Source organism: Oryzias latipes, chromosome 12 (assembly GCF_053564925.1).
Source record: "Oryzias latipes strain Hd-rR chromosome 12, Olatipes_Hd-rR_3.1".
NCBI lineage: Eukaryota > Metazoa > Chordata > Actinopteri > Beloniformes > Adrianichthyidae > Oryzias > Oryzias latipes.
In genome coordinates, this window is record NC_136248.1 from 7,482,092 (window position 1) to 7,496,017 (window position 13,926).

Sequence of the window (13,926 nt, forward strand, 5' to 3'; positions counted from 1 at the left end):
TGAACCAAATTGTCAGGAAAGTAAATCGTTGCATCCCTACTAAAGTAAAGTAGTGTTTGTGTAATGAACTTCAATCTACATTTTTGATATCTTGCCACATTAAAGACATTTTGAAAGCCGATGTGAGCCACTGACATTCAACCCTGTGTTATTTCCCAATAACCCTTGGAGATTAGTTTATTATAAAATCTTGACCTACTTTCTCCTTTGGTCATTGAACACTCAAAAGGAATTTTAGCAATCCCCACTGCAAAATCAGCATAGGGACAGGTTATAAATATACCCTGCACTTCTGACCTTGGTGGTTAAGGGTGGGTGAGACACTAACTGTTGTTTATAATTTATACTAATTAAAGACACAGTGATAATTTCTTTAATCTATCGTAAAAGTTTTCCCAGTGGTCTTTTAATTATGATGATACAATTTTTAGATAAAATTAAAAAAAAAATTGTTTCATTTTCTAGGACATAGTTTCTGTAGAGCGGCAACAGTTAATTAGAAATCCTCTTCGGAGTTGTGGGTTGGACCGTTGGTACATAACAACCTCACTTCTTCGCCTTCGGGAGCTTGTGGCCTGCCTTGCATTTGTTGTAAACCACAAATAAGATCTTTTTCAAACTGTACTTTACTGTTCAAATACTCAGAGATGCAAATTTGAGCTTAGCTTTCTTTATATGTGTCCTCAATCATCGGGAAAATATCAAAATAACACGTTAAAAACAGCAAAAACACCATTTTCATGGGAGTGGGTTTCGGGATCTGTTTACTGACACAATCATTACAGCAGAACAGGACTAAAAGCTATTTTAGTTCATGCAAGTTAGCAATTGAGCTTAAAAAAGAGTAAATGTTGATGTCATACTGACTCTAATAGACTGTTAGTCAAAACTGGTGGTTCAACAACACGGGGCTATACTATATAGTACTACATAGCATAACACACATTCCATGCCATTTTTCCAAAAATATTTGAAAACTACACAGTCCTCATACAGAAAACGTTTTACGTCCCTTTGTTTTGAAAATATGTACTTCCGTTTTGCTTCCCGCTCATGTGACGCGCCCCCTTCTTCTACGTCATAACGCCTGCAAGGTAAAATTCAGGGCTTAGGGGATGTCGCAGGCATCGTGCAGTTGTTTACGGTGCGACCCCCTCACGTTAAACTCAGTCAGTCACTGTCACCAATTCTGTCCGCCTGCATGGATCGAGAGAACGAAGTTGTTCCGATGAAGGAATCCCAAAAGCGGGAGCAAAAAGCAGGTCAACCTTTTTCTCTCTGTCTTCTTTCTGTTTTTAAATCTAGTTTAATTATAATAGATGCAAGCTATGCCGTCTTTTAAGAGGCAAAATCACATAGACAATCACGATGCTGTTGAATTATGTGCAAAATGGCTAATAAGAAAGATAGGAAAATAAAGAATAAACGCGATAACATTGTTTTTGTGGAGTTTTTGATATCGGAGTGAGTGAAGAGCTCATTGTTTCCTCGCGGCAGGCTAACTAACGGTCGAGGATGCTGAGCTAACACGAGCGGCCTTCAAGACCAAACACGTTTCTCATATTAGAGCTAAAAGCGTTAAAGTAACGATAATATAAAAAAGCAAAGACTTGTAAAACTTAAGTGCAACAGAATGTTTTTACTGTTTTACGGGCAAGAAGTTGTGTTTGCTATGAATGAACTAGTCTGGAAAACACGGCATTTCATTTTCTGCGGATACCGAAAAAATGCGTTGTAACTTCAACCGAGGCGACAAAGCCTTAAAGAGGACTTAATTTTTATTTTTTATGAGTCTTTCTTGAAGATAATGTTGTGGACACACCTTTAGTCCTGGGGCGAGAAGAAGGACGTCACACAGCCCTTGTTCATCTTAAACGTTCATTACGCCATGATAGTTTTAATAAGTTCTGGATAAAAAACAAACAAACAAAGCATTGACGACATGTATGTCTGCTGTCTGTGAGATGGTTTTCCTGTTTAATGGCGTTTTGACTTTGTGTGTTGGTCCAAGCAGCCATGATAGTTTTCAAGATGTTGAAGGTATTGATCTGATCCATGGATTGGTTGCTTTCAATCAATGTTAGAGCTGTAGAGCAGCCATACCTCTGAAATCCTTTACGATCACAGCTGGATAAAATGATAAACACCAAAAATTAAAGTCTTACTAAAGTCTAAACTATATTTGATGTATGATGGGTGAACAAATGTTTTATACTTGGTTTTTGGTGTTAATATCTGCCATATCTATTGGTTGTATTCATTGACTGTATGAGCGACTTGACTTAAAAACTTGTGTATCAAAGCGCGATCACGTGCATGCCGGAAATTCTGCTCTACACGCTTTTTCATAAACTTTTCATTGAAAGTGGCCACTTAAACGCGAGGTCTGTATGCACTTTGGCTTAATCAAAGGGTAAAACAAAAAATACAATATGGCCGCTCAACGCAAGGATTTACCCCCCGCTCGGGCTGCTGGGTTGCCGGAGACTGCCGCGGTCACTGTTGGGTGAAGGCGGGATACACCCTGGACAGGTCGCCAGCCTGTCATAGGGCCCATGGAACTGGAGCCATCGAGCCCGCTACAGCGGACAGCATAGCGAGCTCCGCTGCCCAGGGTCCAGCAGAGCAAGCAAGCATTGCCACTCAGGGTTCGGCAGGGTTCCTTGCCGTCCTACCAGGCGCAATCACTCCAGCTCCATTGGTTTATGATATTATTCTTATTTTCTTCAAAACATTAATAAAAAAGATCCCCCAGTTTTATTTTTATTTTCCCCTCTCGGGTAATTGCTCAAACTGGGCCACAATCAGACACAAGTAATGTTTAAAATGGCCTTTTAGCGCAGCTCTCGCTGCGAGAGGGAAGTGCATTGCAGCAGGAGAGACTGTAGGATATGGTGAACCAAGACACGGCGATGTGCTTGCCGTTGCCTCTGTAGAGCTCTCTAAAACACTTAAACCCAAGCTACTCACGCCACATCATCAGTGTTTTCAATGATGTGGCAACAAATGCAGTCCAGAAAAACCTTGGCGGTTGCTCCACAGTCAAGGCGTTGAGCAGTAAATTTGAGACGTGTCAAGAGAAGCTGCACACGCAAATTTGACGCTCAAATCGTGTCCGGTGTGAATGCAGCATTAACAGCTACCCGATCGGTTCCACGCATGCACAAATCTTATGTCACTCAATCTTATCTCACCCAATCAACAAACGTTGATGTATTGATTGGTCTTAGTCGGTCTGAGTTAACAGTTCTATGGCAACCTCTCTCACCAATCAGGAGTGAGCTCTTTTAGAAGGCCACGCCCCTACCACTTGAAAGCAGGTTGGGTGAACTTGTCAAACATTTTGATCGTTTGACGTGAGACCACATACCTTTATTGAAGCATCTGATTTTAATAACATGATAATTAAAGGTAGCAGAGCAAGAATGGTTATTCTGACAAATATATTGACTGAGTAACAGCTGTTTACTTCTCTATAGACGCCTATGGGATTTTGGCTTCTTGGACCCTTAGAATAGGAGGGGGTAGAGCTGTGACGGTGTGGGATTTTTGATCACGCGGTGATGAACTAGCACGGGGCGCGTTGTCGCGGTTAAGCTCCCCCCAACACAAAATCCCACGGCGGCCACTTCGCAAATGAGTACAACTACAACGCTGTATTCTTTATTAACAAATAACTTTAACAACTAACTACTATCTATCTAACTAATGAAGTAACTATATAGGTGTTGTACAAAGACTATGTGTGTGTGTGTCAGCGCGCTGTGTGTGTAGGAGGAAGGAGCGTGCACAAGTGTGTTGGGGATGTGTGTTGATTCTGTAGCGGACCGCTCTCTAGCTGCACGCGAGTTTCACCTGTGCTCTCTGGTACAGACATCTTCTCAGAATGTTATATATTATCCAGTAATAAACGAGACTGCAGACACTTTGTCACCTTTCCGGTAGCCATGAGCCTGACATCCATGAAGAACGCGGGGCAGGAGGCTCAGCCTTTGTTTATACAGACACGCAACTTTGCGCTGCACAAAATAGTTCCCAAACAAAACATGTAGTGATAATCACTGAAATCTAACAGTGCGTGTTCATGTTTGGTGTTAAGGAGTGAAGGAGAACAGTAATAACCCCCCCCCCCACACACACACACACACACATACACACACACACAAAATCCTCCGACGGGCGGCCGTGTCGCACACTCAAGAGCGCAGCTTGTAATGGAAATGAATACAATGGAAATTAATAATTAGAACGCAGTAAATTTGTCGTATTTCCTCGCGAGACGGAAACTTCTGTTGTAGAATGAGGATATGTGTGTACTTCTGAAACCGTGCACGTGTGTGTAAGAAAAGGGAGCGCTCAGCGCAAGAGGGAGAGAGAGGCGCGGCGCAGGGAGTGAAGGAGAACAGTAATATAAGGTTTCCCCCAGAAACCCTTGAGTCTGAACACAGGACTAGCAGAAAAAGTAAATCATCAGCAAAGATAAATGTGTTTAATGTGTTTATTACAGTTTCAATCACGCACCATATGCAGAACTTTCAAAAAAAAGAAAAACTTAAAAAAAAAAGAGTGCGGTGATCAGGTGATGCGGTTATCGTCACACCCCTAGGAGGGGGTGTCACTCAGTCCAGTTGTCATATACAGTGAATTGTTTTATTCCAGTCTCATTAAAAATATCTTTATTTCCTTCCATGTCTGTTTTCTGGCCCACAGCGTATGAGGATGAGGACGTCAGCATCGGCTTGTGTGGCTGTTTGCTGGTGGCCTTGTCCATCCTCCTCATGCTGTTGACGCTGCCCCTCTCAGTATGGATGTGCATCAAGGTCAGCCTCCTGTCACATTCAGTTTTTGTTCACCTCTTTACAAGCAAAGATCAGAGGAAATCAGTGGCAATGACACAAAGATGTCAAGGCTTCTGCAAACCTCTCAGTATTTTCTGTCTGCAGATCGTGAAGGAGTATGAGCGCGCCATCATCTTTCGCCTTGGGCGCATTGTGAAAGGTGGAGCCAAAGGACCAGGTGGGAGACTTTTAACCTTTTTTGAGGACATTGAGGTCTAACTTTAACAAAAACATGAACTTAATTAGTATTTACATTCATAAAGAGAAGTTTCGCATTATAATCCAACTATCAAAGCAGACATGAACTGATTAGGACAGATGTAGGATAGATAGATAGATGGATAGATAGATAGATAGACAGATAATAGAAATAACTAAATAAAAATGGTTAACAAGTGGTTTTATCATTTCAATTCATTACTTGTTGACATTATTTGAAATGCAAATTAAAGTGTAACCAAAACCTTTTCTGGCTGTTAACCTGCACAAATTGTGCTTTAAAAGTGCTGACTGTTGGTCCTTACCAAACTTTCCTTAAAGAAACAGATAAGACTATATCTCCATTAATCTTTTCAAAACAAACACTAGTGTTTAGACAGCAGAGATGTTGGTTACTAACAAATTTAGATGAGTACCGGTAGTTGAAGATATATTGTCTGCTGCTATACTGTGTTATTTGGACCACCGAGGGGGTTTAAAGTCTGCTTGATTGACCCTAAATCTGCTCCTATTCTGCAGACATGATAACAGATTTGATTTGATTGACAACTGCTTTAAAGTGGAGTGTCTTTTACTCTGAAAATGTACAAAGACTGCGATTAAAAACAAGCTCTCAAACGATAGAACAATTTCACTGCTACCTCAGTTTTCCAAAACTCTTGAAAGCTGTTCAATATAGGTTTAGAAAAACTAACTGGCAAATAATCAAGACTAAATGACAGAATGGACAGACTGGTTTTAGAACAAAAAGAAACACAGTTATGGCTGTAATCGTTGCCATTTAAGCAAAACAAAGGCTTTAGATATTGAATAACTCACAGCTGGTATATTTCTTGACTTTAAAAAAGCATTTGTTACAATAAATCATACAATTTTACTCAATATACTAGATTGATATGGAATTAGAGGAGTGGCATAGAACTGGTTAAAAAGCTATCTAACTGGAAGGGTTCAGCTTGTTAACATTGGTCAATTTATATCTAGTAAACTAAACATTACTTTTGGTGTCCCTCAGGGCTCTTTATTAAGACCTGGACCTTGTTTTTTTATTATTGACTATTATATTATTGACAAATTTGATGTATCTAAAGCTTGAATTGTTTCAAAATGACACAAATATATTTTATAGTGATTACAACTATTATACGTAATCTTATCAGCAGAAATACTACATGCTATTTAAAAAATGGTTGATAGCAAGAAATTATCACTAAATTTAAATAAAAATTTCAATCAAAAGAAGTAAGAAAAAGCAGCAGAGATGGCTAACTGTTGGCAGGCTAGAAAACAAAGCTGTCCACAACTTGCTGAGCAGGTACAGCCTCTTTAGGAAAAAACATGATAGAAGGAGCAACACTGGAGAGCTTGACTTGAGCTAGTGCAACATTCCTGAGCTGCCTGAAAGGTCAGCTGATGTGGGGATCACAGTTGTTGTAACAAAACCAGAATCTCTGATTTAACAGCAGCTTTCGTTCGTCAAAGAAAACGGCAGTGTAATTTGATTTTCAGACTTCTTTGTGACTGTAGAACTTATTTTTCTGACATAAGTACTACATTACTGCAGCTGTGATACACTGACTGGTATTTAGTGAGCAGCTCCTACAAAGGATGCGGAGGAAAGCCGGCATTGATCTTCATCTGGAGATGGAACTGATGCAGTCCATTTACTCAGACTTGAAGGCTTATTTTCTTAGCATGCTTAATGACATCAGTTGCCACGGCAACTGGAGGGCTCAGAAAGGAGTTTTGGACAATAATGGTCTGAACAGAGCCGTCTGGTTTGCTTCTCTGCCTTTGCCCTGCAGCAGACATGCTATGCAATGATATTAGTGGATTAGAGTCCTGCTCCAAGTCACTTCAGTTGATGTGAGTAGAAACTGAAATACTGCCTTGCCTTCATATTTCTGTGCTTTCAAAGGTTAAATGAGCAACTTTTAAATGTGTTGCCATGGTAATTGGATTCAGCTTAAGCCATCAGTCTTCTCTGAAAGTCGTTTGCTATCATTCATTCTTGATATGTCTGCCTTCATATGACTCTAAGGGTCTGATCAGTGTTAGCATCAGAGTCACTGTGTACTTTTTCAATGTGATCAACTGGATTGCTGTGCCAAACAGCCCAAATGTAAACAGTCACACAGAGCTGAGCTGCACTTGTGTGTATCTGAAACTCTGTTCCTCATGAACTCTGTGCTAAATGTTCACCAGAATGCTTTCCCAATCACTTTAACTCCATGTCTAAAAAAAAAAAAAACGCAGCTGTTTAAATCAAAACCCATTTTGAGGCGCTAGCTTTTTATTTCAAACATTATTTTGTGTATATACTTATAATAATTGGGGGTTTACTTATTTAGTATATAGTTAATATTTTTGGTTAATTTTGTATTGTTCTAAGTAACGAGGTGTCCCTTAATTTCTGATAATATACACTTCAAATGGCATTATCCCCCTCACAACCTCTATGAAATAATCCTAAAGTACTAATATTTGATTTAGTAGTTATTCTTTTGTATGTGTCCATTGTATAAGAGGATAATACCCTTCAAAGTGTCCATTGGCAAAAATGACTGGACTTTGCGGAAACAACCGTTTCCCGCTTCTCATGAGAAGGTTCACGCTTCAGCGTCGTCCATAATATCTGAAAATGGATTATGGATTTTCCTTTACTGAATGGACACCCTGCAGCCAATCAAAATGGAGTCTTCACCCGGACCAAAAAAAGGTTTGTTTCAGTGAGTTCATCCACAGACTTTCTTTCAAATTGAACTAAAATATAAAAAACGATTCACTTAACTTCAGAGGAGTTAATGAGGATTTGATAGCAATAAAAAGACCAATACTTTAATAAATGAAGTTCTTATGGGACCCTAACGGGTCCTAAAGTTTACAAGTAACATTTTTTAACCCCATATTATAAACTATTGAGATATTTCAGTCCGCACTAATGTCATGAGCCAATTGCCCGAAAGTCCAGCAGGATTTTCCCAAGAGCTGAGCCAACGGCATTGAAGAGAACAGAGAGGACCCTGGGAAAAAAGTTGTTTAAGTCAAGCAAGTCTTTCTTTTCCCAGCCGTTCTCTTCCTGCCAGAGAAAGTCCAACAGAATCCCGGTCACTGCGTGAAGGAACAATACGGAGAAACAGTTCTATTCAACTCAGTCACACTTAGAAACCCCAGTAGAACGTAGATGTTTAGATATGTGTTGGAGTTCTAGATGCTCCAGTGGAGGTTCGCCTTAGGTCTCCTGTTCTTGGCTTGGACTTTTTATTTTTTAATGTCAGAAAAGGCAAAAAGGCAAACCAGTTTACAGAAAACAAATCCCCTCAGGAGGCATCTTTTCCATTCACATCCCAATTCAACACTTTCTTTGTCTGATTTTTCGGCGTTATCTTTTAGCAGACCCCCGGGACCCCACAGGGTTAATTATAGACGTTCCTTACATTCTCGACGAGCTGTTTGCCAAAGCTGAAATACTTGTAATACTCGGCTCGCTGAGTACACACTCGCTGTTTGCAATCCTCAGCGTGTTTACATTTGTTTGATCTGATTGTGCTTTGTAAGGAGGGTTTTCGTGGAGTGAGGGGGTTTCGGAGCGGAGTTTGGGTGTTGTGGTTTCTGGTGACCAGATGTGACATCTCTGTAGCAGGACGAGCGCCGTCGTCTTCATTCCTCCTCCTGAACAGATGGTTTGAATCTCACCGTTTAAATTCACAACATCCGGGCAGGAAATGCGGCCAACTCCTCTCTAGCTGCGCTGGCATTAATGTTTGCTAAATGCTTGCACACCTAGCACATGTCTGTTTCACTCAGGCACATGCCTGTTCTTGTTTGACGCTCTAATTCAATTACAGCGACTGGGAAGCAGCTAATGAAAGCTGCACAGATCCGCAGCTTTGCACAGCTGCAGCGTCTGAGCAGAGTTTGACTTGGCCTGCTTCCATCCTTTCATTCATCCTGGCGTTTTCAAACATTCGCGCGAAGCCTCCTCATTATTGTGTTTACTCGGGCTTTAGTCTTTATTGAAGCGGCTTGCGCTCCTGTGCTTCTGCAGGGTTGTTCTTCATCTTGCCGTGCACCGACAGCTTCATCAACGTGGACATGCGCACCATCACCTTCGACATCCCGCCACAAGAGGTGTGTGTGAAACTCCGCCTTCTTCTGCTCCCGCCACACGGGCTTTTGTTGTGTAATTAGAGTGATGCTTCTCCTTTGCTAAGATTTTGACCAAAGACTCGGTGACGGTGAGCGTGGACGGAGTGGTGTATTACCGGGTCCAGAATGCGACGCTGGCCGTGGCGAACATCACTAATGCCGATGCTGCGACCCGGCTGCTGGCCCAGACCACCCTGCGGAACGTTCTGGGCACCAAGAACCTGGCGGAGATCCTGTCTGACCGTGAGGAGATCGCACACAGCATGCAGGTAGAGTGCAGTGGGGTTTGCTATAGAATTCCCTCCATTACAGCAGGGATTATGTTTTAAAAACGACCTGCAGTAGGTGAAATCTGGGATTACAGATGTTTTAGGGCTGTAAAATTCCTCATCGCACACTTTCTCAGACAGAAATGAACATTTTCACACCTCAGCATGGAGGGGATTGAAGGTCTATGCAGAAAAAAGGGTTCAGAAGAAGTTATTGAAACAGCGACTGTTAAAAGGGGAATCGCAATATGGCGATGAAACTTTGGATTACTTCGACTTTTCTCACACCAGAGAAGAAGCTGGTATTCCATAAGGTTCCACCTCGGCGTGTTCCCCCTGCAGTGCAGCTGTGCGGGTCCAGCTCAGCCTCTGGTCACGTGTGAAGGGTTTCTGACGTGGAACATCTTCACTTTCTGACTGTCCCTCCGTCTGATTCAGTAACTTACTGACCGGACTTGAAAAATGCAGGACAATGCGCATCTTTAAAGACCCTTTAAGGGGGTTTATACAAATCTACACCCTGGTTATCTGAAGATACATGACCTCTTTTTGTAAAAGGAAAACCTGTCCAACACAAAAGGCCTTCAGCTCTTATCTGTTCGCTCAGTTGTTGGACAGAACAAGTTAGAGAAATAAATTAAAAAAAAGACCGGGTCTGATGAAAATGGGGTTTTTAACTTGTTCTGTGGCCTTTTTCTCATGATGGAGGACAAATATTAAGAAAATTAAGATTAAAACTGAACGAATGTCTTTGTTTTCCTGGAATCTGGATCTAAGCTGGACAGCTGGATCGCTCCAGTGTTGCTCAGCATTTTTGTTGTGCTGTGAATGTTACGATGGGGGAGTGAGGGACTGTAAGCTAGAGGGAGAGAGTCTAACATATGGATGTCGGGAAGAAGGGCCGGGCTACTCCACACCAATGGTCCCGCCCACAACTCAGAGGTGAATTTCTAATGAACTTATGCCACTCTGCAGAAACTGTTTTAGAAAACAGCACAGGTTTTTTGATTTTGACTAAAAAGGACATAATCATAATTATAGACCCATGGGAACACTTGGAAAACAGAAAAGTATACAAAAACACAGCATCTTGCTTTCAAATGTTAGCTGGAGTTGTTTATCAGAGGAGATGGAGTCTGTATTGGTTACATTTCAGATTCTGCTAATACGTTTTCCTTTTCCTACAGAAGCAGTGGAAAGATTTTTTTTTTTCAAACCTCACAGAAAATAGACATGCAGTGAATTTAGGGTTAACAACAGATCAGAGCTGAACAACCGGCGTGATTTAAGAGGAAGAAGAGCAGCAGAAATTGAAATAAGAGCTCTCTCCAGCCAAAGTGTTTGCATGTGTGAAAGCTCCTGTTGAAGCCGTCTGGCTCATGCAGAAGCTGGACGTCTGCACTTTCATCTGACTGGGTTCGCTGCAGGCTAAAGTCAGCTGTCAGCATCGTACCTGTTTTCAAATGTGTGTCGAGGCTGACGCGGCTGCTTGAAATTCTGCGTTCCTTTCACACTGCTTTTGCCTTTAATTATTGAGTCCCCCCCCCCCCCCCCCCCATTAATGTTTTGCTTTCAGTTTATGCTGAGCCGCTGTACAAGATGAAATATTAATAGATTATCTAAAGGTTTGTAACTGATCAAGAGATGGCTGCAATCCTAGAAATTGCCCAAAGGCTGATAAGAGATGATGCATCCTGATAACTTCTGTTTGTGAATCTCAAAGAAACCCTTTCTCGGCCTGTGTTCCCGCCACGGCATGCGTTTGCAGCTGCCGGGCCGAGAATAACGATGGGGGGGAAATGTGCCGATTATAGAAACTTATTCTATTTCAAGTTTTTAAGTGGCACGTCAAAGCAGAACTGTCACAGGTGTGTTTACACGGATTCTTTCAGAAAGAGAGAAGACGAGGTTAGAAGGTCATCGTCTATTTTTACACAGAGCTGGGTCCCCGTGGAGATGCAGAACAGGCCAGGTCAGTGTCAGCGTTCAGAGCGGCAGATGACACACGTCCCTTCATTTGGAGGGGAAAACCCTCCCTCTTTGCGTTAACCGTGTGAGCGTGAATTGGACTTAAAGTAGGACTAGCGAAGCGGCGCGTTGCTTCAAAACCACACCCGTGTCCTGTGTTTGGTCAGAGTCAGCCGAGGCAAAAATAGCAAATGTTGGTGGGAAATGTGATCCGGCGTGCGCAGACAGATGTATACGCAGATCTCTGAGCAATGCTCACACACACAGCCGTGACGGGCACACGCCCCTCCTCACGCATAAACAGGAATTGGACCGATACACGCAAACGTCTGCCACATTCACACGGTTTGGTATGTTCTAGGGCTGCACGATATGAGGAAAACTTGCGATATGCGATATTAGTGATCAATATTGCGATAACGATAAATTTGCGGTAAATAAACAAATAGAAAAATAAACAAAAACATCATTCCCATTTCATTGCAACAGTTTAAAAATTATCCTCCAAATGACCCTCATCGACATGGGGGACAAACGTCAGGGTGGCTAACCCTGGTCCTCAAGAGCCTCAACCCTGTCTGTTTTCCAATTCTCCCTAGACTGCTCGATAATGATAACCAAAATCAGGTGTGTTCAGTCAATCAGGATGTGAAATCACTTGAGTCAGCCAATCAACAGCAAGCTGGTTAAGGAGAGCTGGAAAACAGGCAGGGTTGAGACTCTTCAGGACCAGGGTTAACATAATAGGCCTCCATCTGATTGGTCAACAAAGGGAAGGCGTCCATCTGATTGGTCAAAGCATAAAGGGATTTATTTGATTCGTTAAATGCTTCAAGCTGCTAGAAGATTGTTTTAACACATTTTGGGTTTGCGATTTATTGCGATATTTGCCGTCTTTTGCGATATGCATATTGCAGAGCTGGATATTGCGATAACGATAAATTTGCGGTATATTGTGCAGGCCTAGTATGTTCCAAATCTCCAAACTTCCTGCCTGCTCTGGGAGGCAACAACAAAGCTTACAGGTTATAATTTATAAAAGCCTACAGGAATAAAGCAGGAATTCCATGTGTTTCATACATAAAATAAGGGATTCAACAGCTTCTGTTCTAAACGTCAACAACAGTTGTTCACTGTGTGATCTATTTGTGGGAGTTTTGCCTCATTTTGTTCCAAGTGTTTGCATTTCTCGGGTTTTCTTCCACGTTGCTGCACAGTCACGCGTGTTTTCCTTTTATCCCACTTTTTTGCTGAATGTGGAGCAGCAGGTCCAGACGGTGTGTTTTGTCCCCGCAGTCTTCTCTGGACGATGCCACGGATGCCTGGGGGATTAAGGTGGAGCGGGTGGAGATCAAAGACGTGAAGCTTCCCCTTCAGCTCCAGAGGGCGATGGCGGCCGAGGCTGAAGCCACCCGTGAGGCCAGAGCCAAGGTCAGACAGCCGTCCACGCCCACTTTATGCCGAAGACCCCCAGATATGTCCTTCATTTAAAAGGACTGCTCTATTTTCATTCAAACTAACACAGACATTCAGTATAACTGGCACTCACCTGCACATTTCTGTACCGGTTTTTATTTATTTCAAAAGGAAACAGATGTTTCTAAACCCGTCTGCAGACAGTTTCCTCCTCAGGGACAAAGGCACTGGTTTCAGTGACAAAAGTATGGAGAGTTTTTTTGTCATGATACGTTCACACCAGGCATGTGATCTGCATTCTTGAACGTGCGTTTAACCCCTCGTGTTCACACTGGACAAGCAGGGAGGGGCGTCTTCCTAGTTTTTAAATGTTTGCTAGCAAACGTCCACCTCCAAATCTTTTGGGCCCCGTGCTCCAGGCTTTTTTCTTTCACAGCTCTATTCCGATAAATAAAAGACTTTGTGTTACGTAATTTATGACCTGACACAAACAGCAATTATTCATTTGCTACTCCTGTGAATTCAACGGGACGCCTTCCATACACGACTACCTGATGCAAGTCCCTGATTGGTCAAAGTTCCACTTCTTTTAACTTTCAACGAGCTTTCAACCGGCAAGCGTTGAAACCAGAAAAAGTCGTAGAAACCTGCCTGGCTTCGTGCGAACACGAGAAGCCCGTACCACACATTTACTTAGACTCTTCATTGGCACTGAACGCTTGAAGGCACGTTGCCGAGGGCGATGAGAGCGATGAGCCTCACTCAGCAGAACAGTTTCTGACCCTCTAAGTGAGGGTCCAGGTTGGGTCGGGAAGCAGAAACTGCGCAGACAGGAATCCTCTGACCCTGTTTGTCCAACAAAGACACTCATTATCGGACTTGACTTTTGGAGTATTTGTAAAGCCCAGTTTTCTTTGGACAAGTCATATTTTACTTGTTTAATCCAGTGAATACTTCATACCAAATATGAAACACATAAATCAACCTGAAGGTAGCAGCATAGATGGAACTATGGAGATAAAGTAGATCTGACACTTGCTGTGAGCTTCTCTTCCTTTGCTGTGTGA

At 42.3% G+C, this 13,926-nt stretch overlaps 1 protein-coding gene across 2 annotated transcripts in view; it reads left to right on the plus strand.

Annotated features, from left to right (window-relative positions):
• Positions 1-13,926, plus strand: part of LOC101167971 (stomatin) — a 267,426-nt gene that overhangs the window by 251,306 nt on the left and 2,194 nt on the right. Inside the window, exons 2-7 of one of the 2 annotated variants that reach the window (XM_078955879.1) lie at positions 1,168-1,262; positions 4,711-4,820; positions 4,944-5,016; positions 9,106-9,188; positions 9,272-9,475; positions 12,740-12,874. In XM_078955879.1, coding sequence (XP_078812005.1) covers positions 1,202-1,262; positions 4,711-4,820; positions 4,944-5,016; positions 9,106-9,188; positions 9,272-9,475; positions 12,740-12,874 — 666 coding nt within the window. In that variant the 5' untranslated portion in view covers positions 1,168-1,201. Of the gene's footprint in view, positions 1-1,085; positions 1,263-4,710; positions 4,821-4,943; positions 5,017-9,105; positions 9,189-9,271; positions 9,476-12,739; positions 12,875-13,926 lie in introns of those variants that run through there. The other variant, XM_004075023.5, reaches the window with a different exon arrangement.